At 43.8% G+C, this 24,635-nt stretch overlaps 1 protein-coding gene across 1 annotated transcript in view; it reads left to right on the top strand.

Moving 5' to 3' along the window:
* The window catches only part of AFAP1L1 (actin filament associated protein 1 like 1), an 86,264-nt gene extending 73,352 nt beyond the window's left edge, over positions 1-12,912 (top strand). Inside the window, exons 13-18 of the mRNA XM_063447356.1 lie at positions 343-409; positions 6,851-6,965; positions 9,312-9,476; positions 9,698-9,876; positions 10,073-10,192; positions 12,154-12,912. Coding sequence (XP_063303426.1) covers positions 343-409; positions 6,851-6,965; positions 9,312-9,476; positions 9,698-9,876; positions 10,073-10,192; positions 12,154-12,180 — 673 coding nt within the window. The 3' untranslated portion in view covers positions 12,181-12,912. The remainder of the gene's footprint in view (positions 1-342; positions 410-6,850; positions 6,966-9,311; positions 9,477-9,697; positions 9,877-10,072; positions 10,193-12,153) is intronic.
* Positions 12,913-24,635: the final 11,723 nt, after the last annotated feature.

Below are 24,635 nucleotides of genomic sequence, written 5' to 3'. Positions count from 1 at the left end.
CCCCGGGCTCCCTCGGCGCTGGTGACCTCTCCTCCCCCGCCGACGTCAGCTAACGAGTGGAGCGGAATGTGCATGCACGGCAGGTGCCGAGCGCGTATTCGAACTGTCCATAGGAAAGCATTTCTCAATGCTTTCCTATGGACGTTCTGCATGCTGGATGCGAATTTTGCATCCAGTGTTGCAGATGCGCCTCTAGCGGCTGTCAGGTCTGAAACTGCTCTGTTTACATGTGAAGGGTTAAAACCTGAGGGACCTGGCACCCAGACTACTTCATTGAGTGTCCCTTTAAGTCACCTCGACCTGACGTCTGTTAACTTAATGAATCACTATTTTTATTTCCAGATGGGCAACCTCTTCACAAAGCAGTAGCAGTGACTCACGGGTCTATGATGATGTCGCCTATGAGAAGGTATGGTGATTGATGGTGAACCGTTTATTGCTTCTCCTTTTAATGCATATGAATCTGTTAAACTTTCAATTCAATGTAAATATGAAGTGCTTCCTAATGAACTATAAGGTGCTTCCTGTATTAATCAAGCATAGTGTGCAGAACTGGCAATCCACATCTCCACGCCCTGCATGGAGACTCTGAACGTTTTACATAGAGATGCATTGATTCAATGTATAAGGAGATGCTGATGGCCGCAGCGTGGCATCAGGGCCGGACTGGGAATTAAAAGCAGCCCTGGAAAAAAATATTTACCAGCCCCATAATGCATCGCGCCAGCATAGTGTGCTCCCCCCTCTGTCTCTTTCTCCCTCCTTTCCCTGTGGCACTCTCCCTCCCCCTCTTTCTCTCTATTCTCCCCCCTCTGTCTCTTTCTCCCTCCTTTCCCTATGGCACTCTCCCCTCCCCCTCTGTTTCTCTATTCTCCCCCCTCTGTCTCTTTCTCCCTCCTTTCCTTGTGGCACTCTCCCTCCCCCTCTGTCTCTTTCTCCCTCGTTTCCCTATGGCACTCTCCCTCCCCCTCTGTCTCTTTCTCCCTCCTTTCCCTGTGGCACTCTCCCTCCCCCTCTGTCTCTCTATTCTCCCCCTCTGTCTCTTTCTCCCTCCTTTCCCTATGGCACTCTCCCTCCCCCTCTGTCTCTTTCTCCCTCCTTTCCCTGTGGCACTCTCCCTCCCCCTCTGTCTCTCTATTCTCCCCCTCTGTCTCTCTATTCTCCCCCTCTGTCTCTCTATTCTCCCCCTCTGTCTCTTTCTCCCTCCTTTCCCTATGACACTCTTCCTCCCCCTCTGTCTCTCTATTCTCCCCCCTCTGTCTCTTTCTCCCTCCTTTCGCGGTGGCACTCTCCCGCCCCCTCTGTCTCTCTATTCTCCCCCCTCTGTCTCTCTATTCTCCCCCCTCTGTCTCTCTATTCTCCCCCCTCTGTCTCTCTATTCTCCCCCTGTGTCTCTCTATTCTCCCCCTGTGTCTCTCTATTCTCCCCCTCTGTCTCTCTATTCTCCCCCTCTGTCTCTCTATTCTCCCCCTCTGTCTCTCTATTCTCCCCCTGTGTCTCTCTATTCTCCCCCTCTGTCTCTTTCTCCCTCCTTTCCCTATGGCACTCTCCCTCCCCCTCTGTTTCTCTATTCCCCCCCTCTGTCTCTCTATTCTCCCCCCTCTGTCTCTTTCTCCCTCCTTTCCCTGTGGCACTCTCCCTCCCCCTCTGTCTCTTTCTCCCTCCTTTCCCTATGGCACTCTCCCTCCCCTCTGTCTCTCTATTCTCCGCCCTGTCTCTTTCTCCCTCCTTTCCCTATGACACTCTCCCTCCCCCTCTGTCTCTCTATTCTCCCCCCTCTGTCTCTTTCTCCCTCCTTTCCCTATGGCACTCTCCCTCCCCCTCTGTCTCTTTCTCCCTCCTTTCCCTATGGCACTCTCCCTCCCCCTCTGTCTCTCTATTCTCCCCCCTCTGTCTCTCTATTCTCCCCCCTCTGTCTCTCTATTCTCCCCCCTCTGTCTCTTGTCTCTTTCTTCCCTGAACCCTCTACCTTTCTCCCCCCCACCCACCTGAGCAGGGCTGGTGGAAGGATTTTTGCCGCCCTAGGCAAAAAAACAATTTGCCGCCCCCCCTATGTTGTGACGTAACAACCATATGACTCACCCATCTCTGCTTATTTGCCCAGATTACAGTAAGGCCACTACATGCTGCACATAGGGATGTGCAGTGTATTTCAGTAGGATGTGTACCAGGAAATTATTCCCCTATGTTATTCTTTTAATATTATGTAATGTGAATATTTATTAAAATGTTGAGTGGATGTGTGGTGTGGGTGTGCGTCTTGTGTAGGGTGGCTGTAAGTGTAGTAGCTATGTGTTAGGTGTATGTTGTGGATTTCTGTGCGTGATGTATAAGGCTGGCTCTGTTTATAGTTGTGCGTGATGTGCGTGGCTGCATGTGGGTAGATGTGAGTGGTATCTTTATGTGTAGCTGTGTGAGTAGCCATGAGTGAAAAGTTTGGGCCACTGTGAGTGATATGTGTGGCAATGTGTGAGGTGTAGGAAAAACATGTAAAAAGTAGAGGAATTTCCATTTAGCATAAGATGGGAAGGGAGAATCAGGGTTATCTCTAATTGTATTGGGGGTTTGCTGTTGATTGGGATCTCAGGCAGTACATGGGGGTTAGGGGCTGTAATGGATATAAGGAGCAGTAGGGGTGGGTCAAGACCTGTAGTGTAAGTGTCAGGGGCAGTATTGGTTGATCAGAGGCAATAGTGGGGTGGGGTGTTTTGAGCTGTAATCGTGGTTAGGTGCTGTAGTGGTTGCTGTAGTGGGGTTACAAATTTGTAGGGGGGGGGGGGGGGGTTAGGGGCAATAATGGGGATTAGAATCAGGAAAGAGAGAGCCCTAGACTGTGGCTATGCCTAAATGAAATGTTCAGCTTTAGGCAGAGCCACAGTCCAGGGCTCTCTCTTTCCTGTGAGTATGTCATCTCTTACTTTGTCACTATCACTCCACTTCCTTCTCTTATCACCCCTTAGCTGTTCTCCTCAATCCCCCGTTATTTCTGCTCTAACTTACCTCTTTCTGGTGTGTGGTCACTCTCTCTCTCCTCCAGCCCCTGAGCAGCATGCCTCTGCAGTAATCTTTCCTCCTGCAGACAGCTCCTCCTTGCAGTGTTTACCAAGTGCTGGGAGGGAGCCCACAGCATGTGAGTAGAAGGAGGAGGGGACGTGTTGTTACTCCCTATCCCCTCCTCTTATTCAGGACCGAGCACTCCTTCCAGCAAACAGACAGCAAGACCTGGTAGGGAGACTTCTAGTGCTGCCAGGTCTTGCTCTATTAAGGGAAAGTGAGGGGGCGGCCGACACCTCGCCCGGTCAGGGAAATCTTTTTATCTTCCTGCCGGCTTGTTCAGCAGCAGGCTCTCCTCTGTGGTGCCCCCAGGGAGCTGGTGGCCTGATGAAAGCGCCGGCCCTGCACCTGAGAGGAGTCAGGGGGGGCAGCCACGTTTCATGCTGCAGCCTTGCCGGTCCGGCGGCATTTCTAATGCTGGGGGCTGAAGGAGGAGGGAGGAGCATGTCTCTGTACCATGCTCCCTCGCGGTTCCTGTGCTGGGAATTGTGGGAACCGCGAGGGAGCATGGTACAGAGACATGCTCCTCCCTCCTCCTTCAGCCCCCAGCATTAGTGACAGGAGTGCCGCCGGACCGGCGAGGCTGCCACCCGGTCCGGCGGCTCCAGTGTGGAATGCGGCCGCCGTCCGGCCCCCTCAGAGTGTGTGCCACCGGACCGGCCACCCGGTGGCACATACATTCCCAGCGCAGCCCCCAGCTGCCGCGGCCCACCGGGAAATTTCCCGGTATCCCGGTGGGCCAGTCCGGCCCTGCGTGGCATTTTGTCAATGCTTTCTAATTGTAAAGCATTGAATTGACTGAAATCATCAAGGTTGATAATCTCCGTCACTGACGTGGAGCAAGTCGGGGCCAGCTGTGGCAAGTCCCTCAAGGTGTAGGGGAAAAAAGTGTGCAAAATCACCTTTTTACTGGTCTGATAGGGGGCTGGTGATCTAAACAGTGGGTTTAACAGTATAGTGTCAGAAATACATGTTTGTGTTCCTTTAATTTTGGGGTAATCTAAGACACCCATAGCCATTAGGGTCTTAAAGTCTTTGTGGTGGCCACCTACTGAAGTGGGTGTGGGGCTTCCAGTAAACAATCCCACGTGTTTCTTGTTTAACCTCTTAACGCCGTTACGGCGTTCTATGCCGTCGCGGCTTTAAAGGGCTTTAAAGCCGTTGCGGCGGCATAGAACGCCGTAACGGCTTGCAGCCCCAGGAGCAGAGGTGTACTCACCTCCGCCGCGATCCTCTTCTGGGGGGCTGTCTGAGAGCCCAGGCAGCCCCCCTCCGGCAAATGAGGCCCCCGGGGGCCATGTGATCGCTCTCAAAGAGCGATCACATGGCCCCCTATAGCTGGCTATGGATCTGCCAGCAGGGGGACTGTTTAACATATTAGACAGTCCCCCTGCTGGTAGGTAGTGTAAAAAAATAAATATTAAAATGTTATAAAATAAATTAAATGCCTTTTTATATATATATATATAATATGTATATATATTATATATATATAATATATATATATATATATATGTGTAACGTCATACGTAATGTATTTTAATATTAATATTAGTATATATATTAATATTAAAATACACTTAGAATGACGTTACATATATATAATATGTATATATATTATATATATAATAGATCTACATATATATATTATATATATATACGCATAATTACAATAATAAATAAATAAAATAATTAAATAAATAAATAAAATATTGAAACAAAATATAAAATAAATTATATATTCATATGTAATTTCATTCTAACTGTATTTTGTTATTAATATATATATATATTGGAAACAGAATACACTTAGAATGACATTCTATATATATCTATCTATATATAAAATACAAATAACCGCAAATATATATATAGAGATAAATACATATAATTACATAAAAGATTACATTAGTATACACGTAGAATTTATATACCTATAAATGCATATATATTAAAATTCTACGTGTATATTTAAGTAATTTTTTTAACATAATTATGTCATTTGATTAATTAAAATTTGATTGACATGCCTGACAACACAGGGAGAAAGTGCAGAGAATTTAATTCGCAAGCACTATATTAGACCCTGTAACTCTCCAAGACACCATAAAACCTGTACATAGGGGGTACTGTTTTACTCGGGAGACTTCGCTGAACTCAAATATTAGTGTTTAAAACTGGTAAATTGTATTACAACTATGATATTTTAAGTAAAAGTTACGTTTTTTGCATTTTTTACAAACAAACGGCACTTTTATGGACTATATTATTGTTGTAATATGTTTTACTGTTTTAAAACACTAATATTTGTGTTTAGTGAAATCTCCCGAGAATAACAGTACCCCACATGTACAGGTTTTATGGTGTTTTGGAAAGTGAGAGAGTCACATATAAGGCTTGCATTTCATTTTTTTGACATTGAAATTTGCCAGATTAGTTATGTTGCCTTTGAGACCGTATGGTAGCCCAGGAATAAGAATTACCCCCATGATGGCATACCATTTGCAAAAGTAGACAACCCAAGGTATTGCAAATGGGGTATGTCCAGTCATTTTTAGTAGCCACTTAGTCACAAACACTGGCCAAATATTAGTTTTTTGCTTTTTTCACACAAAAACAAATATGAACGCTAACTTTGGCCAGTGTTTGTGACTAAGTGGCTACTAAAAAAAACTAAACATACCCCACGTTCAATACCTTGGGTTGTCTACTTTTTCAAATGGTATGCCATTATGGGGGTAATTCTCATTCCTGGGCTACCACACTGTCTCAAAGGTAACATTACTAATCTGGCAAATTTCAATTTGAAAATGGAACGTTCTATATTTGACCCTGTAACTTTCCAAAACACCATAAAACCTGTTAATGGGGGGTACTGTTGTACTCGTGAGACATCGCTGATTACAAATATGTGCATTTTGTTGCCGTAAAACCTAACAGTATTATGACATTTACAGCTAAAATGTGAGGCGGAACTACAAATTTAAAAAAAAAATTAACATTTCTCAGTTTTTTTTTTTTATTTTATTCATAATAAATTGTTTCAAATACAAATATTTTATATGAAATGAAAGCCCTGTTTCTCCTGAACAAAATGATATATAATAAGTGTGGGTGCATTTAATATGAAAGAGGGGAACTACGGGTGAACAGACAAATTCCAGTTTTTGTTTACGTTTTGTTTTGATCAGAACGTGTACTATTGACTCCGTCCTGAAGGGGTTAATAGAGAGCTGCAGTGCATTAATATTTTTTTTTCAAAGCAGTTTAACTTTTCAGTAAAACATTATTTTTAAGCAGAACATTAGAAGGCATTTTGTTGCATAATTTGCATATTGTATACCTAACAGGTCAGTATAAGTGGTCCTGGGTGCTGTGTATATGGTGACTTGACAAGGTTATATTTTCTAAATCATAAACTAGTCGTGTTGCAAAGTAGGGGAACTTGAATATTGAATGTTGATCAATACATTGATGACCTGCTCTTGGGCACAATCAAATCAGAAGCCCATTTACCCAAACTCAAGAGCAAGGGTCAATGTTCTTTTTACTATTGATGCATGAGTGTGAGAAATATGTGTGAACACATACACATGATAACGTATGTCTTACTTGATTTGTTTTAGACTGATCACAACATTATCCAGTAGAAATGTAAAACTGGCTTTAAATTCGATAAATGTTCTAAAGTCCAATGGTTGTCTTTCATATCCTGCCAGACACTCTGCAGAAATCTTCTAGATAAATATTTGTAGAGAACCAAACTCACCACCATCTTTTTATTTTGTTTCCTAAGATAGAAGATCCCAAACGGGTTTCTGGAGGAACACAAGTAAAACGTCATGCTTCATCTTGCAGTGAAAAATCCCGACGCGTGGACTCTCAAGCTAAAGTAAAACGTCATGCTTCCAGTAAGTGTAAAGTCTCATGTAAAGTGTTGGCTTTGAGAGATGTGATATTATTATTCTAAAACTGTTTAGGATAAAAAGTTTTGGAGACATCACTATGGAACAGTATTTGGCATTAGGATTATGAATCGTATTCTGTATTGGATGACAACGTTCAGGGTAGTACTTCAAGTTAGACGTGTAATGGGTTATGAGTGACACCTGGGGTTGTGTATGGTAGTTTTTTACGTTTAGGGGTAAGGATTGCATTTTGTGGTATTATTTAAGGTTCCAATTTGGGGTTAGAAGTCTAAGCATAGGGTCATCAGCATTGTAGCTCTGAAAATTAATAGAGGGACAATCAATAATCAGGAGTCATTTAGACAGTGGTAAAACAGTCTCCTCTTTTATGAGAATGTGTGAGTAAGTAAAAATAATAGACAGTAATTGATCCAGTAGATTGCATTGTGGTGCAAAAATAAACAAGTCCATTATGCATTTTCTGTTTAATGGGATCTCCAGATCCCTAAATTCGTTTAGCTTGCTGGAGTGCTTTGTTAAGAGTGTGTCCTCTTTGTAAAATGAAACAGGGGGAGGGGGGTGCAGGTTTCAATAATGTAATGTAAAGGCTTAACATTTTTTGGCTTGCAGCGGGTTAAGATAAGCGATCTGCAGCTTTTGCAAGCTGATTTCAAATATACCCTTTTGTAAAAATACCATAATTAAAGGAACCTAAACGGTGACTAGAGCCCTGTTCCGCGGTGAATAAATGGTTAATTTGCTTACCTTAATCCAGCGCCAGACTCCCTCTGCGCTGGTGACCTCTCCTCCTCAGGGAGACAGCCACTAGAGACTGGATGACCCCTGCAGTGTAAACATAGCAGTTTCTCTGAAACTGCTATGTTTACATGTGAAGGGTTAAAACCTGAGGGACCTGGCACCCAGACCACTTAATTGAGCTGAAGGGGCCTGGGTGCCTATAGTGGTCCTTTAAATGTTTGTTTAAAGTAGGGGTATATCTACCAAAGTGTTTGCTTTTTTTAATTTGGGTAATTGACTGTCCCTTTAATCTCAAATGTATGTTCTTTTGTACTGCTCAGTCAGTTCCAACAACCCAGATAAATACAAGTAATAATCATGTGGGATATTAACCCTTCTTCTAGACCAAAAGTATTTTGAGATGTACGCATGAACGTTTAAAATAAAAGAAGCAACAAACTGAACAATGCTACACAAAAGTTCATGAATTGGGGGAAAAACAAAAATGAAAAAATATATTGAAACACTAAACGAAAAATTAAAAAAAAAAAAAAAACTGAATTCTAGGGGATTTTTCCATTTCTGGAGTTCTATTTTGTCAACTGCACTACTCAATAGATATATACATTACTTTTCATTGTTAAATAGTTAAACCCGTCCATCACTTTAACAATGAATAATTTTAACACTTAATTTATTTTCGATGAGAGGCAAAGTATCCATTAGTCCAGCAGATGTCACTATACAAATACAACATGAGGGACTCCTACCAAGTGTTGGTTCATAAAACACATACAGTCTCAGATATGTCACTTTGCCAAAAACCCACACAAGCAGCAGTTTATTTAGTTACATTGCATGTTTTTATACTAATGTAAAAAAATACCATTGCCAACTATGTATTTGCTACAGCTAGCACATGAATTTCTATTTCTTGTACAGGTCGTAACACACAAAAAAATCCATCTTTTTATTTTTTTTTATTTATGACCTCTCTTTTAACACTGATCTGTTATGATCTTTATATGTAATGTAATATTACTTGTTTTGAGTTTTTATAGTGTATACACACATTACAACAAGGACTTCTCTCATCAGTGAGATCTTTGGGTAGACTGAGACATTGTACTCATCAATTTTTATTTATATTCTATAATTAATTAGGACTAGGAATGTGTGTAAAAACTGGAATGACCTGTCTGAGGTTAGAATAATGAGCACAGGGGCTCTCTGCCACCAGGAAATTGACCAAAGACATAATTGGCTCCATAAATTGGAGTACTAACGAGGATCTCCCAAGTGGTAGGAATGTCGAAGGGAATTTTTTTTTTCCCCTAAGCTAAGTTGATGTAAATGCACATTTGAAGTGTGTGTTGCTTCCTTGGGAAAATCCCACACTTAAATGCTACTAGGTTTTATGTCAAACTTGTTTAACCAGGTTTAACAAAGGTTTGTTCCTGAAAAGGCAGAATTAATAAGGGAATTGCAAATTTTAGGTGAATAATAAGCTAAATGGGGGAAGAAAATTTAAAACTGGCTATTTTTAAAAATGCATATATTAGAGGAAAGAAAAGCACTCTCTCAGTTAATGTGAATTATGATGGTTTTTAGATGCCAACCAGTATAAATATGGTAAAACCAGAGCAGAGGAAGATGCTCGCAAGTTTGTGATGGAGAAAGAAAGACTTGAAAAAGAGAAGGAGGCTATCCGGAGCAGACTGCTGGAAATGAGAAAGGAGAGGAGGGAACTCAAAGAAACATTAAAAAACAGTTCAGGTAGGAACTTTCATAAATTCATTTTACATCTTTCATCATGTGTACGGGAGCGTTATTATCATGTGATAAAAAATACTATTGATGACCATACGAAGTTGTGTGTTGTGTATGTTCTTGTCCCCTAAATATTTCTCCTTACATTATTTTTGAAGCCTGTATAATACATTGTGACCGGGGCTGTAACTGGTTTCTAACGTTCAGCACACATTCTCTGTCTGTAGGCAAGCAGCAGCAGGATCTGGAGGCCAGACTCTCCATGTTGGAAGAGCAATGTAAGGACAGCGAGAAGGCCAGAGTGGAATTGGAGCTGCAGTTGACTGAGGTCAAAGAGCGCCTGAAGAAATCTCTGGCAGGAGGCCCTTCGCTTGGGCTGTCTGTGACTAGCAAGACTGAGAACCCAGTAAGTATCCATGATGTGCAGGACATTGTAGCAAGATATAATTTGGTCACAGTTTGCATTTCTAGGGGAATTTATAATAAAATCTTGTTTTCCTTTTGATATACGTGTGCATGTTGTGTGTATGTAATATCTAAAATATATGTATTTATTTTCACTTATATAATTATTTAATTAAAATGCTTTATTTTGCTGCAAGGCTCCTAAAGTCCAGAAGGAAGCTGATCGCCCGGTGCCAGTCAATAGTGCAGCAGAACTAAAACGTAAACCTCCAACCAATGTAACATCAAACAAAGGCAAAGTGCTTCAAAAGGCCAAGGTAACTAACTACATTTTGTGTAAAGCAGGAGTTTAGCAATAGTCTTGCAAAAAAAAAAAATCAAATAGGCATCCAAATCTGTCCACAACTTGGCCACAAGTGGAGGTGTAGACTATTCTAGCAAGAAATAACAGCAAACTATTAATGGTATGTTTCTTATATAGCCTGAATAAAAATAAAATAAAAAACCAAGGTGTCTATGTTCAACCTTACACTCCTGTTTCTTCAATTGTTCCACGTGACTGCACAAAAAAGGGGTAATATTGTTCTTAATTCCTAAATGTCAATCAGATATTTCCATAGACTATTACAGGATATAACTGTTAATTTGAATGGTAGATCAGTTCTTACAAAAAAGCATTCAGACCTTTAAAAAAAGGGAAAACAAATCTTCAGAAGCTGATAAATACCATCTTTAAGAGAGATGTCTACATTAGAATTCTTACAGTATAAAACATGTATCGCTTTTTATTTTGCGTCTCAGGGATGACCTCTTGTCTATATATTCTTTCTCAAACTCAACCCCATTAACCCCTTAAGGACCAAACTTCTGGAATAAAAGGGAATCATGACATGTCACACATGTCATGTGTCCTTAAGGGGTTAAAGGGTTTCTACAATCACCATGACCACTTCTGCTTTTTGAAGTGGTCATGGCAGTAGGACTATGTGTACAATGTAGCTTACACATCCGGCGTAATTTGCACTTGTGTGCTGGGCAATAGTTACGCCATTGGCACACAGGACTTGGGCAGCTGGGAACTATGCCTAATGTCAATTCTGTGCATATTCTTCTACGTCTGTAGTCAGCGCCCATTGCATGCTGGCGACACATTCTCTACTTTTCCCTTTACACGTCCCCATTCCTCCATTAACTAGAGCCCTATCTCCTCCCTATCCAGTCTGCTATTTTTTATTTATTTTCTCCTCCTTCCCTCCCCTCTCTCTCTGCGCCCTTGCCTGTTAAATGGTCCTATCATAGGCCTCTCTATGAGAAGACTTTGATTGGACTGCCATGCGACACAAGGCGGCGTGCCGGGAGCTTCACCTGGCTTTGGATTAAGGGAAGTAAATCTTATTTTAAAACATTTGTGACGGAGCTCTGATACTGTGGCTGGGTATCTCCACCAAACAGGCCTCCTAATCCCTCAAAGTCTTAATTGGTTATAGCAGACCTACCCGAACATCAGTTGAGACTTGAAGAAGGGTGAAAACAAGGACACTTTATTAGGGATTTACACAGACGTTTATACCCAGCATGTGATCAGTAACTGAAACAATAGTAATCCCACCCAAGCACCTCTGTCTGGGACATGATCAGATTAATCAACGCTAGGTTAATTAACCTTTCGGACAGGTAGGCGTCTGACAATAAATATCCTGAAAACGCATAGATAAACTATAGGAACCCCCATATATCTGGTATCCCTGGAAAGCTTGTCCCTAAGGAACCAATCTTACAAAGTAGCACCCTGAACCCAAGTGTGAAGCGAAAATACCACCCAAGATAAGTTTTGACCAGCCACAGCCGAGAGTTTGTCTGAGAAACCGCTCCACGCGGCTGGTAGTGCTGGTTTTCCGAAGTGGTTATCGGCCAATTTACAATGATCAGGTGGCTCGTTTTTAGAACGTTTATGTTGAAAGTGTCTGGGAGAAGTACAAGGAACCTTGGCAATGTGATTAACGCTCTTTTAGTACATCTCCTGGTCAGTGAATGTCTTTCATGAGAACATTACTAAGCTCTTAAAATTACTTGTATAATTAACTCTTATTGTGGGACCAGTATATAAATTATCGTTTGTTTTTATTATTTTAGAAATAATTGCTGTCTCAAAAAGTCTATTTTTAGGTACCCATAATACATTTCCCAATCAGTCTGTACATGAAAGAGATGCACTTTTTTTATTTATTTTTTTTATTTTCAACATGTCTCTATTAATGCTTGTGTGTTTGAATTCCAGGAATGGGAAATGAAAAAGCCTTCGTAAAAAGAGAACATCACGTGGTGGAATACTGTAGGGAAAACAAATCTGGTGAAAGTAGGATGAAGAAATACAAGGCTTTTAAGTTCCAGGCACTGCAAGGGATGTACAGGACTTTGGGCATGAATATTTGAAATACAGAGTGGAACACTGGAAGAAGGGGAAGAGGAGTTTGATAATGTTAAGGATTTAAGAAGTGAATAAAATGTAAAGTAAGTTGCAATGAAAAATAGACTGACACAGTAAGTCAGACAAGGACTTTTGTAATTTGTGATCTTTTTTGCTGCCACGTTTTGATCAGATATCCTCTGCCAGCAAGAGAGGAGAGGGTGACTTGATCTTAGGAGGTGCTGAGATACAACAAGAAAATATTTATACTTTTTATGGTAATCGAAGGCTATAACTATATGGATGTCTGTCTGGGTTCAAATATTTCACTTTAGCTTATGCTAGAAGACACACAAAAGTTATGCAGCCAAGACAAGATTGAAATTCTACATACAGAGGACGTTTGGCAAATCAACAGCCGATTAAATACAGCATCAATGGGCCAACAATGTACCTGATCCTGTGTGTCCTACCGAAGAAATATATTCATCCTTTAGAGTGACAATTACATTTGCAAAGATTTTCTTATTTCATTTGAGGGTACAAACCTGCTTTCTTAAACTTAATTACAGCCATGTGTAACATTTTAACCATGTGGAAATCTTCTGATGTATTTGGTATGTCATAACATTATTAGTACACTCAAAGTTTCTTTGAAAAGATTCAACTTTATCCTATTCTTGCAACGTGCAGTCATAGCTAATAATGTGTTGGCAGTTAGGATGCATAGGTTGTCATGGCAAAGCAACGGCTAGTATTATTCGGATGTAAATGCTAGCCTTTTAGATGGTAAAACTTCTTCCTATATATTATTATTGAAATAATTGCTGGCTCAAATTGGCCTATATAGCTGTCAATGTAGGCTTTAAGCCATGGGACTTCAGATTGTATATATTTGGCACTGTGATAACCATAAAAAAAGCACAGCAAGAGACGCATTTTTGCACAATTTATTCGTCTAAGCCTCAGAACCCGATGCCAAAAGTGCAACCATGCAATATAAAATTAAATTGGTAAGGAAACAAATAGCACAGTATGTGATATATTTACAAATCCTCTATCATGCATTTCTGGCCGTTGACTCTGCACAGCCACTCGGAGTTCAAATGACCGAGTCAGCAGAGAAAGTCTTGCTTTGCCGCACTACAATATCGGTAGTCGTGGGTACAAAATTTAACAGGGAGAGTGGGGGTTTTGGAAAGTTCTACCAGGGTTAAGATAGTGTTCTAATAGACACACCAGGGGGTAAATGAGTGTGGAGAGATACACAGGGGAGTAAAGGTGAGACACACTAGGGAGTATGAAAATAATCACAGTGTAATATATAAGACGAGGCTTGATCTGCCATTCTGAATACATATTGATGGATCAGGTTTCCAAGGTATTCCCTTGAGTGAAAAAGATGTATTAAATTGTATTAACAAATAGTTAATTTTGGGATGTAGGGAGGAAAGGATTTGGAATAAATTAAGCAATCCATGCCCAGATTTGGGAGCAGATATAACCGGTAGGGTTTAGCTGAACTTAACATCGAGTGTTAATGTGTAGAGGATCTCTAGATTTGATCAGAAGTATTAATTAACATTGGCAATACCCTTTTTAATTGTGTTTAAAAGCATGGGTGCAAATACGTTATCCGAGAAGCCTGCTTTCTAGAGTTATATTTGACATATAATAACAATAGAAACCTGTTTGTGCCTGAATATTGGACTTTCCAAGTTGCTTTCTGGACCGTTACAACTGATCACAAATTCTAGAAGATATTTCAATAAACCTTTCATAAATTGGTTCTATGCTGCTCAGTAAATGGGGTTTATAGCACAGCTTTTACTTCCCTCCAAACGCCCAGTATGGAATCCAGTTAACATAATGCAAACCTGGCCTTTAAAGGTTACACTTTATTTCTTTGCATTTTTTTTTTTCTTTTTCTATTGTACAAAGAGCTGTATGCACTTTATGGATCTTTGACATGTTTTCCAATAAAATTATCATGTACAGAATTAAATGTGATTCATTTCTCTATTAACTGCTGTTGCATGATAAACGGATATAATAACAATTTACTGTTTAATTATATTACATTTTTTTCTTTATACAGTACACTCTGAAACAGATCTGTATTTCTATACTTGAAAGTTCAGGTTTCAAGCTATGCTATAAGATAGTGTATACATATATAATTCACTCTTCCCGACCCACATAATATAGACTCAAGAGATGATGAAACATTTTTACTATTTCCATGACAAAATCGTGATCTTATAAAGACATAGAGTATTTCTTCTTCATTTTTATCTCCGCAACAAAACTAAACACATAGAAAACTATAAGGAATTTAAAAAAAAAAAAAAACGCATGTGAAATGATTTTTTTTATTTTTTTTTAATCTTTCTTTTATTGAGGCAAATCTGAAATGGGGTACAGAATAAAGAAGAGGGGATGCACCATTTTATACAGGTTGGGAGCAGGATAATACATTGCAACATCTCCTATGAGTAACGGCCTCATTTTATATTCATTAAGCGTGTCATAGTATTACCAACAAGTTAGGCATATCAGTAATAAAAGTAGTCTCAGGTTTTTTTTGTGAAATAATTTTCTATCGGCCAAGCTGAACGTCTAACGGTATATAGATAGGCCAGTTTGTGTAGTCAATGTCTTTCTCTGACAAAACCTAAACAATGAAGTGGACTTCAGTAGTCAATCACAAACTTGAGATTTTAACCAAAATTAAAGTGGAATGAGGAGGTCATAACATTAGATGACTTAACTGTGGATTGGAAACTCCATGAAGTCACATGAAAAAGAGAAAAAGGCGTATGGAGGCCAGTCACAATAAACACAGTCAGTTTTTTAATAGAAGGTGGGATAAATAGATAGAGATATATATATATATATATATATATATATATATATATATATATATATATATCTAACCTTTATTCAATACATAGATTAAACATTAGATCGGCCTCTACTTAAATATTAAATTCCTAATAAATTAAACAATTTTATTATATCTAGATCAGAACACCACTGCATTACCCAACAAATAAGTGTGGTACTGACTGTATCCTTCAGAACCACATAAACTACATACAGTATAATCCCTATCCTGTATCATAGCAGAAACCTTATTGTAATGTTCAGAATTCACCACATGGGAAGGGTTATCGAAAGACAAGGAAAAAAGAAACCTAACGTTATCGTTTTATACTAAAGATTCAAAAAAGACTACACCAGTATACAGCTGCTGGAGGCCATAGCAACAACATTATACCTGCCTAAATAAAGTCCAGTGGGAAAACCTGTTCTCCTACCGCATGCTAACTGTACTAACTGCCCATGAATATGTGAAGATGGTCCCCTAATCTGAAGTAGAAGGGAGAGGAATTCTAAACCAAAAGAGAATTGGAAAAGTCTACAACTTCTTCTAAATCGCTATCTGTAATGACATTGATCTGGTCCACATAGTCCGACATACTTTTCCCTAATAGAGTTGGAAGCCCTGAAGGATTTAAGCCAACAGCCAGATGATTGGCAAATTAGTATTTTCTTGTGTCGGTTTCATGGGCACCTAAAGCACATGGAAGCACATGGGGAGCAAAGGCTAGCCTGTCCGATTACACAGAAGAGCTCCTCTAACTCAAATTGCTGGAACACTTCATGCTGACCAAGGTGTCAGAACACACAGCATATCAGTTTGCTGTGTAGTCGCAGACTGGTCAGAGTGCCCACGATGACCCCTATCCACCGATGAAAGTGCCTTCAATTGGGATGTGAGTGTCAGAACTGGACCATGGAGCAATGGAAGAAAGTGAACTGGTCTGAAAAAAAATCATGTCTTCTTTTAGATCTGATTGATGGCCAGGTGTGTTTACCTGTGGAAGATTTGGCAGAAGGAAGGAGGGAAGAAGGCAGGCTGGGGGAGGCAGTGAAATTTTCTGCTGGGAATCCATAGGTCCTGGCATTCACAAACCACCTACCTAGAGGTTGTTGCAGACCACGTACACCCCTTCATGGCAATGGTGTTCTCTAACAGTGGCCTCTTTCAGCAGGAAAATGTACCCTGCCACACTACAAAAATTGTTCAGGAATAATTTGAGAAACATAACAAAGAATTGAAGGTGTTGTCTTCCCTCTAAATGCCTCAGATCTCAATCAGATTAAATAGCTGTGGGATGTACTAGAAAAATAAATCCAATCCATGGAGGCCCCACCTTGCATCTTGCAGGACTTAACGGGACACTGTGGGCACTGTATCTCTAAATCTCATTAAACTGGTTCTAGTGTCTGGAGTCCGCTGCTACCATAATTTCATTCAGCATTTAACAGTTATTACTGTTTTCATGTCTGAATGCTAAATAAATCTCCAGCAGCCCATTTCTGTGCAGCTTTAGCTAATGAGGAAGTATTAGCCTGAGCAACAATTAGCAGCTGTAATTGGTTCAGAGAGTCGGCTGACTGCTTTTAGCCTATCAGAGCTCCAACTGATGCGTACAGTGAGGGAAAAAGTTTTGAACGTTTACCCACTGACAAAGAAACATTCAGTCTATAATTTTAATGGTAGGTGTATTTTAACAGTGAGAGACAGAACAACAAAAACAAAAATCCAGAAAAAGGCATGTCAAAGCTGTTATAAATTGATTTGCATGTCAATGAGTGAAATAAATATTTGATCCATTCGACTTATTACTTGGTGGCAAAAGCCTTGTTGGCCATCACAGAGGTGAGATGTTTCTTGTAGTTGGCCACCAGGTTTGTACATAGCTCAGGAGGGATTTTGTCCCACTCCTCTTTAGGTCCTTTCCAAGTCATTAAGGTTTTGAGGCTGACGTTTGGCAACTCGAACCTTCAGCTCCCTCCACAGATTTAAGGTCTGGAGACAGGCTAGGCCACTGCAGGACGTCTTCTTGAGCCATTCCTCTGTTGCCTTGGCTGTGTATTTTGGGTCATTGTCATGTCGGAATACCAATTCATGACCCATTTTCAATGCCCTGGCTGAGGGAAGGAGGTTCTCACCCAAGATTTGATGGTACATGGCCCCGTCCATCGTCCCTTTGATGCCGTGCAGTTGTCCTCTCCCCTTAGCAGAAAAACACCACCAAAGCATAATGTTTCCACCTCCGTGTTTGATGGTGAGGATGGTGTTTTTTGTTCATAGGCAGCATTCCTCCTCTTCCAAACATGGCAAGTTGAGTTGATGCCAAAGAGCTCGATTTTGGTCTCATCTGACCACAACACTTTCACCCAGTTCTCCTCTGAATAATTCAGATGTTCATTGGCAAGCTTCAGACGTGCCTGTACATGTGCTTTCTTAACTGGGGGACATTGCGGGCGCTGCACGATTTCAGTCCTTCACGACGTAGTGTGTTACCAATTGTTTTCTTGGTGACTATAGTCCCAGCTGCCTTCAGATCATTAACAAGATCCTCCTGTGTAGTTCTGGGCTGATTCCTCACCATTCTCATGATCATTGAAACTCCACGAGGTGACATCTTGCATGGAGCACCAGACTGAGGGAGACTGACAGTTATTTTGTGTTTCTCCCATTTGCGAATAATCGCACCAACTGTTGTCACCTTCTCACCAAGCTGCTTGGCGATGGTCTTGTAGCCCATTCCAGCCTTGTGAAGGTCTACAATCTTGTCCATAACTTCCTTGAACAGCTCTTTGGTCTTGGCCATGGTGCAGAGTTTGGAATCTGATTGATTGCTTCTGTGGACAGGTGTCTTTTATACAGGTAACAAGCTGAGATTAGGAGCACTCCCTTTAGGAGAGTGCTCCTAATCTCAGCTCGTTACCTGTATAAAAGACACCTTGGAGCCAGAAATCTTGCTGATTGATAAGGGGTCAAATACTTATTTCACCCCATGGAGGTATTTGCACCGGCCTGGGCATACCCCCAGCCGCCAATTCTTTACAAGCTAGAACGGGTTCGCCTTGCCTTGGGGTGGGGAAAGGGGGGGCAATACAATGTATCCGCACCTGTTGCCTCGTGGAGGGCATCCCTCGGGGGTTTAATCCGAGCGCAGACTGCCTGGGGTTGAAAGTTCAAGTGTTGTAGGGGACTCCTAGACGGGGACAACAGGGGGACTGAAGGTTCCTTTTTGATTGGCTTTGGGGGGGGGGATGGGGGGAAATGGGAATTGCATATCAAGCTCTATCATACAATGTGAAGTTCTGCTGATTTTATGTATGCACCTCACCCCGGGCTCCTACCCACGCACATCTCCGATTATGGAAGGTTATGGAGGCCCGCAGCTCCCTCTTGCCACATCCCCAGCCCCCCCCCCCATCCCCTCCCCGGCTGTTGGAACGATTGTATGGCTCACCGCTACATCCTGGGCCCACTGGCACGTAACAGCGCGTACAGCGTATATACTCAACCCTGGTTATTTAGTGTGGTTCCCCCCCTTCTCCCCCTCTCCGGTTGGTGGGGGGCTTGCATGGTTTACCGCTACATCATAGGCCTCCTGGTTCATAACAGCCCATGCAGCGTTTATACTTAACCCTAGCCATTTGGTGTAATTGTGACCCTGAGTATTCCCCCCCCCCCCCCCCCCCCGGCGATACACTCGACATTGCTGTCACCCGGGGACACTTCGGGCGCAATGTTCCCAGGGGGCTAGAGGTGGATATGTGGGTACTAAGGGGCTCCTTATATTATATCATGGGGGGCAATGTATATGTGACCATAATGTTTGACGTTATTAATTGCCCGCTCCTTTTGTGACGCGCACTGTTTCCATGTTGACACTGTTTGCTCAGAGCTACAACTGGGGGGTTTGGTGGAGCGGATGTCCTCGTATTTGACCCGTCGACTCACTAACATCTCACTTGGCTGGGACTTGACCCACGTTCTCTGCAATCTATACTCGCGCTAGTTGATTGGAGACCGGACGGAGGGGACTTGGACTCCTGGGCTGGTCCCGGAGCTAACTTCTGCCGCACCCGGTTACCGCGCGAGTCTCCCCCTCGCCCTGTTGAGGGGGTCTTACCTCGGGAAGTTCACTGGTATCGGGGAAGTGCCCTACGTACAGTTACACGACTCCCTATACACACACAAGACACTGCTAGCCTGACCCTCCTGTACCGACTTCGATTCACCGGCTACCGACTACTGCTATCACCTACTCTCCCCCCCCCCCCCTTTTTTTTTTTTTTTTTTTACCCTCGCCCCCCTTCCATACGCCCTCCCCCCTCTCACCCCTCCACTCCTTTCTTGCCGCCCGCCGGCCGGCCCACGCTTCGGGTGTGCGATTGCCCTTGGCGCTCTGGCATCGTGGGGATACTACCCGGCCCTCCTTCATTTGGGAACTCTGCCGGGACGTATAGGTGAGTATGGCATTCCAGAGTGCACCTCTGCGATTCCTCACCCAGAACTGCAGGGGACTTAACATCCCGGAAAGGCGAACGCACCTGCTGCGGGAAATGAGGAAGAAACACATCTCAGTTGCCCTGCTACAGGAAACGCACTTCAAGGAAGGATCGGCACCTGGATTACGGAGTAGACACTACCCTGTTAACTACTTCTGCAACCACCCTACAGCCCACAAATCCGGTGTAGCCATATTGATTGCGACGGAACTGGATTTTAAGGAATTGGAACGTGTTCAGGATTCCCAGGGGAGATATCTCTTCCTCAAGGGCGTCATAGCGGATAAGATTTATACTATAGCGACTATATATGTCCCCAACAAAAGGCAAGCATCATTCATTCGCAATGTCTTACTCCAACTGGAGGACTTCACGGATGGGATATTGGTGGTGGGAGGGGACTTCAACGCCCCACTCGACCCAACCCTGGACTCCTCCACGGGCCATAGCTGCATACCACAACGCAGTATTAGGTCAATCCGGCAGTCACTCGACTCTCTACGACTAGTGGATTGCTGGAGGGCCCTTCATCCCTCGACGAAAGATTTTTCCTATTACTCCGCACTCCATAATCGTTACTCACGTATAGATTATATCTTCATCGCGAGGGAAGGCCTCTCCCACCTCCGCGGGGCCGACATAGGAACAACCACCTGGTCAGATCATGGCTCAGTCGGGATAGAGCTGAATTCACCCCTCTTCAGACCGAAGAACTGGACCTGGAGGCTAAATCCGTCTTTATTACTGGACCCGGGCGTTAGAATGCAAATCCAACAAGAACTGGACCAATACTTCAGAGAAAACGACACCCCGGAGTCTTCCCCGATCACCATCTGGGAGGCTCACAAGAGTGTAATCAGGGGCACACTCATACGCATTGCGTCCCAGAAGCGTAAGGCCCACATGCAGGATATGGTCGAGGTTTATACTGCTATCTCTACTCTAGAACGCCAACATAAACGCTCCCAACTTAACGCTACGTATGGCGAATTAATGGAGCAGAGGAGGAAACTGAAGGACCTTATCCTTAAAAGGCACCTTAGCTCGGTTCAACGCACAAAGGGCTTCTACTACACGCACGCCAATAAGGGGGGCAAATATCTGGCGAGACTGTTGAAGGGCCCCCAGCCTCAACGACAAATCCATAAGATCCAACTGACTTCGGGAGAAGTCTCCCCATTCCCGCAGACGATTGCGGAGGAGTTTCGACTATATTACGAACGACTGTATAACCTCTATGGTCCTACTGGAGCCCCTACAGACCCGAGGGTACGCGACGCGACACAAGACTATCTGACCGGAACGATCGCCAAGGTGATCGACCAGGAATCAGCTACACTCTTGGATGCCCCGATAACCATAGAAGAACTAGCTGCGGCCCTAAAGGCTTCCAAGACGGGCAAGGCCCCTGGACCGGACGGTTTCCCCACGGGGTACTACAAGAGTTTTACGAACATATTGTTACCCTGGCTTTCTAAGGCGGTCAACGCTGTTGGAGAGGGCGGACTACTAGGGACGGAATCCCTGGCGGCCACCATCACGGTCTTACTGAAACCGGGGAAAGACCCCTTACAGTGTGGTAGTTATAGGCCGATCTCCTTATTAAACGTAGATGCCAAGCTATTCACGAAGGTTATAGCCACCCGTCTTAAACATTTGCTCCCGGACCTTATACACCCAGACCAGGCGGGCTTCATTCCGGGTAGGGAAGCCCGAGATAGCACATTGAGACTTTTTTCCCATTCAGCACCACGCGAGAAAATTGGGGACACAGCTGCTCCTGTTATCGACCGATGCCGAAAAGGCATTCGATCGTGTCAACTGGACGTATATGCTGGAGACCCTCCAATTGCAAGGCTGCGGGCAGAGACTCCTTGCTTGGATATCCGCGATATACAGCAGGCCACGGGCGTCTGTGCGGGTTAACGGAGCCACGACTATGGACTTCGCGATCAACAACGGAACCCGTCAGGGATGCCCGCTCTCGCCCTTACTGTTCGCTCTCTCCCTTGAACCTCTATTACAAGCGATTCGCAGCAACCCGGACATCCAAGGGTATGATTGGAAGGGGGTACAACACAAAGTGGCAGCGTACGCGGATGATCTCCTCTTCTTTGTCCGCAATCCTAGGATCTCGCTGCCGTGCCTCCTCAAGGAATTTGATAGATTTGGGCAGATATCAGGATTTAAGCTCAATGTCTCGAAGTGCGAGGTCTTGAACATCACGCTCCCCGCAGAGGAATTCCATTCCTTGGAGACAGAGTTCGCATTTCATTGGTGTCGTGATAAAATGAAGTACCTGGGGGTCTGGGTGTCTGAGGACCCGGGTAGCATCTACCGACACAACTTCGCACCCTTATTAAAGACCGTACTTTCGGACCTCACCAGATGGGCGCACCCGCACATCACATGGCACGGCAGAGTCGCGGTAATCAAGATGAACATTCTTCCGCGGATTCTGTACCTTATGCAGACCATACCTCTTGCTCTACCACTGGTCTTCTTCTCTACCCTGAAGACGGCGGTGCTCAAGTTCGTCTGGAGGGGCGGTCGATCTCGGATCCGACACGAAATCATCTGCCGACCTAGAATCCAGGGTGGATTGGCATTGCCCGACTTCAGGAAATACTACCAGGCCACGCTCATGCAACGCGTCCTAGACTGGCATGTAACATCCTCCGCCAAGCATTGGGTGGTTCTTGATAGAGGTCTTATTGGTCCGACATTGGAGGAACAGATATGGGGCTCCTCGGGACGATCACCGGTCCACCACCCTGTCGAGGGACTGACCTTCCAGACCCTGGTGGGTTGGAGATCTGTGAGACGGCTGGATCACATATCCCCATCACCTAGCCCGATGCTCCCGCTCACGCATAATAGGGCTATAGGTGGGGGACTTCCCCCCGGAGCCTGGCCCTTACAGGACATGGGGACGTATATACCTATACACAGGGTTCTGGAGGGCGGGAGGCTGCGGACTTTGCCCTCGTTGCTGGGCGACAGCCCACGGACGCCTCTCACCTGCTTCCGTTACTTCCAACTGCAGCACTTTTATGAAACATTACCACATAAAGAAAATCTACACAGAACCCTCACGTGGTTCGAGAGCCTTTGTGACCGGGGCACAGTGGTGGAACACGCTATCTCAGTCCTATATCAGCACCTCCTGACCAGTCATGCGGATGCGCCACAGACATTCAAAAGACAATGGGAAGAACAACTTGGAAAATCTCTCACAGTGCAACAGTGGGAAACAGCATTATTATGGCAGCATAAGAGCTCGATGAGTTCTTATTACCAAGAGGTGAATTATAAACTCATCTCCCATTGGTATAGAACGCCAACCCTATTGCACCGCATATTCCCCTCCATACCCTCTGTATGCTGGAGGTTTCAAGAGACGCGCGGAACAGTGCTACACATATGGTGGGACTGCAAGGCTATAACCCCATACTGGGAGATGATCAGGGAAACAATCGTACTGATCCTGGGGGATATCCCGGAATGGTCCGCAGAACTCGCTTTGCTACACATCACGACGTCCTCTATATCCTCGTACAAGAAGTCGATATTGCGGCACTTGCTCAACGCCGCCAAAGCCAACATTCCAGCCCATTGGAAAACATCTGATGCGCCTTCCAAATCCGAATGGATTCGTAGAGTAGAGGAGATTCAGGGTGCCGAAGCAGCCTACTCTGTCCTAACTGGCAGGGAAACAAAGCATACGGAGGTTTGGACGCCGTGGTTTATGTATATTTCTCGGTGCCGTGGTGCTAGGGGCATGTCGGGGGGCCCGCTGGGGGCACGTGCCGTCCCGAGCTGAGCAGAAAGAGCAACATCCAGTCTATCCCATTTATCCTATCCTCTTCCGTCCCCCTCCTTTACCCCTCTTGTCGGTGACCGGGGCTCCGGACTCGGACCGGAGGAGTCTCTTAGACACCTACTACGAGATAATGACTACACACTTCATTCCTGAAACACGACAAGGTGGCCTGAGACATACACACGTAAAAACCGAAAGTCAGCGAACACCCACGGAGGGTTCTGAAACATCTGACTATCAGACTGGGTGGTTAATTGCCTTATAGCGAGACAATACCCGCCGAGTCGTAGGTCCCAGATGTGACGTACTCACGATACAATCTCTCCTTATATTACAATAGCGTCCACAACACACGACACACAACACAATACACATCTCTTATGATACTTGAGAGAGTGAACCCCCTTACGCTCCCCCCCCCCCCCTTTTTTTTTTCCAGACGCAAAGACACGTGATGGCCAGTAGGCCTGACTCAATGCTGAGATGGTGAGGTTTGTCGATGTATCACATACGAAGCCACTGTTAGTCATAAGACCCGACTCCCTGTTTGACCCAGGGTCCGGGGTCTTCACCTCGGAACATGAAGTTACTCTTGTTATATCCAGGGTTTTGTTCTGGTATTGACACTGCTAGCTTACTAATTTCCGGATACCTTACTCTCAAAATGGATGATAAAGTCGAGCACACTGTAAGATAGATTCCTATAATGAGTATTGCACACAAGGGCAGATCGATCCCGGACATCACCCGTTCATGCATATTGCATAACACCCTTAGGATACGGTGTATAAAAAGTTTATTGTGCGGGGTTACCTACGCTTGGTTTTCTTCCTTTCCCTTTCTTTTATATGTTGAAGTTAAGAGTATATATGTCCAGGTCCAGTCACCAGGGCTGCCATCAGAAATTTTGGGGCCCCTGACAAAGCACAAGGTCTGGGCCCCCCCCCCCTCCCGGGCCCGCCCACGCCCTACCTAGTCCGCTGAAAATGATGCAGGACTGAATGTGGTGTGTATGGTGGAAGTAAATTAGAATGTGTGTAATGGATGTAGTGTTTGTGTGTATTAGATACTGTTTGTGCAGTGAATGCAGAGTGTGTGTTTGTGTAGCGGATGCAGTGTGTATAGTGAACATAGAGTGTGTTTGAGTAGT

The sequence above is a fragment of the Pelobates fuscus genome, chromosome 3 (genome assembly GCF_036172605.1).
Source record: "Pelobates fuscus isolate aPelFus1 chromosome 3, aPelFus1.pri, whole genome shotgun sequence".
NCBI classification, from domain to species: Eukaryota; Metazoa; Chordata; class Amphibia; order Anura; family Pelobatidae; genus Pelobates; species Pelobates fuscus.
Note: the sequence above shows the minus strand (reverse complement) of the source record. Positions and strands in the feature narration are given on the sequence as shown.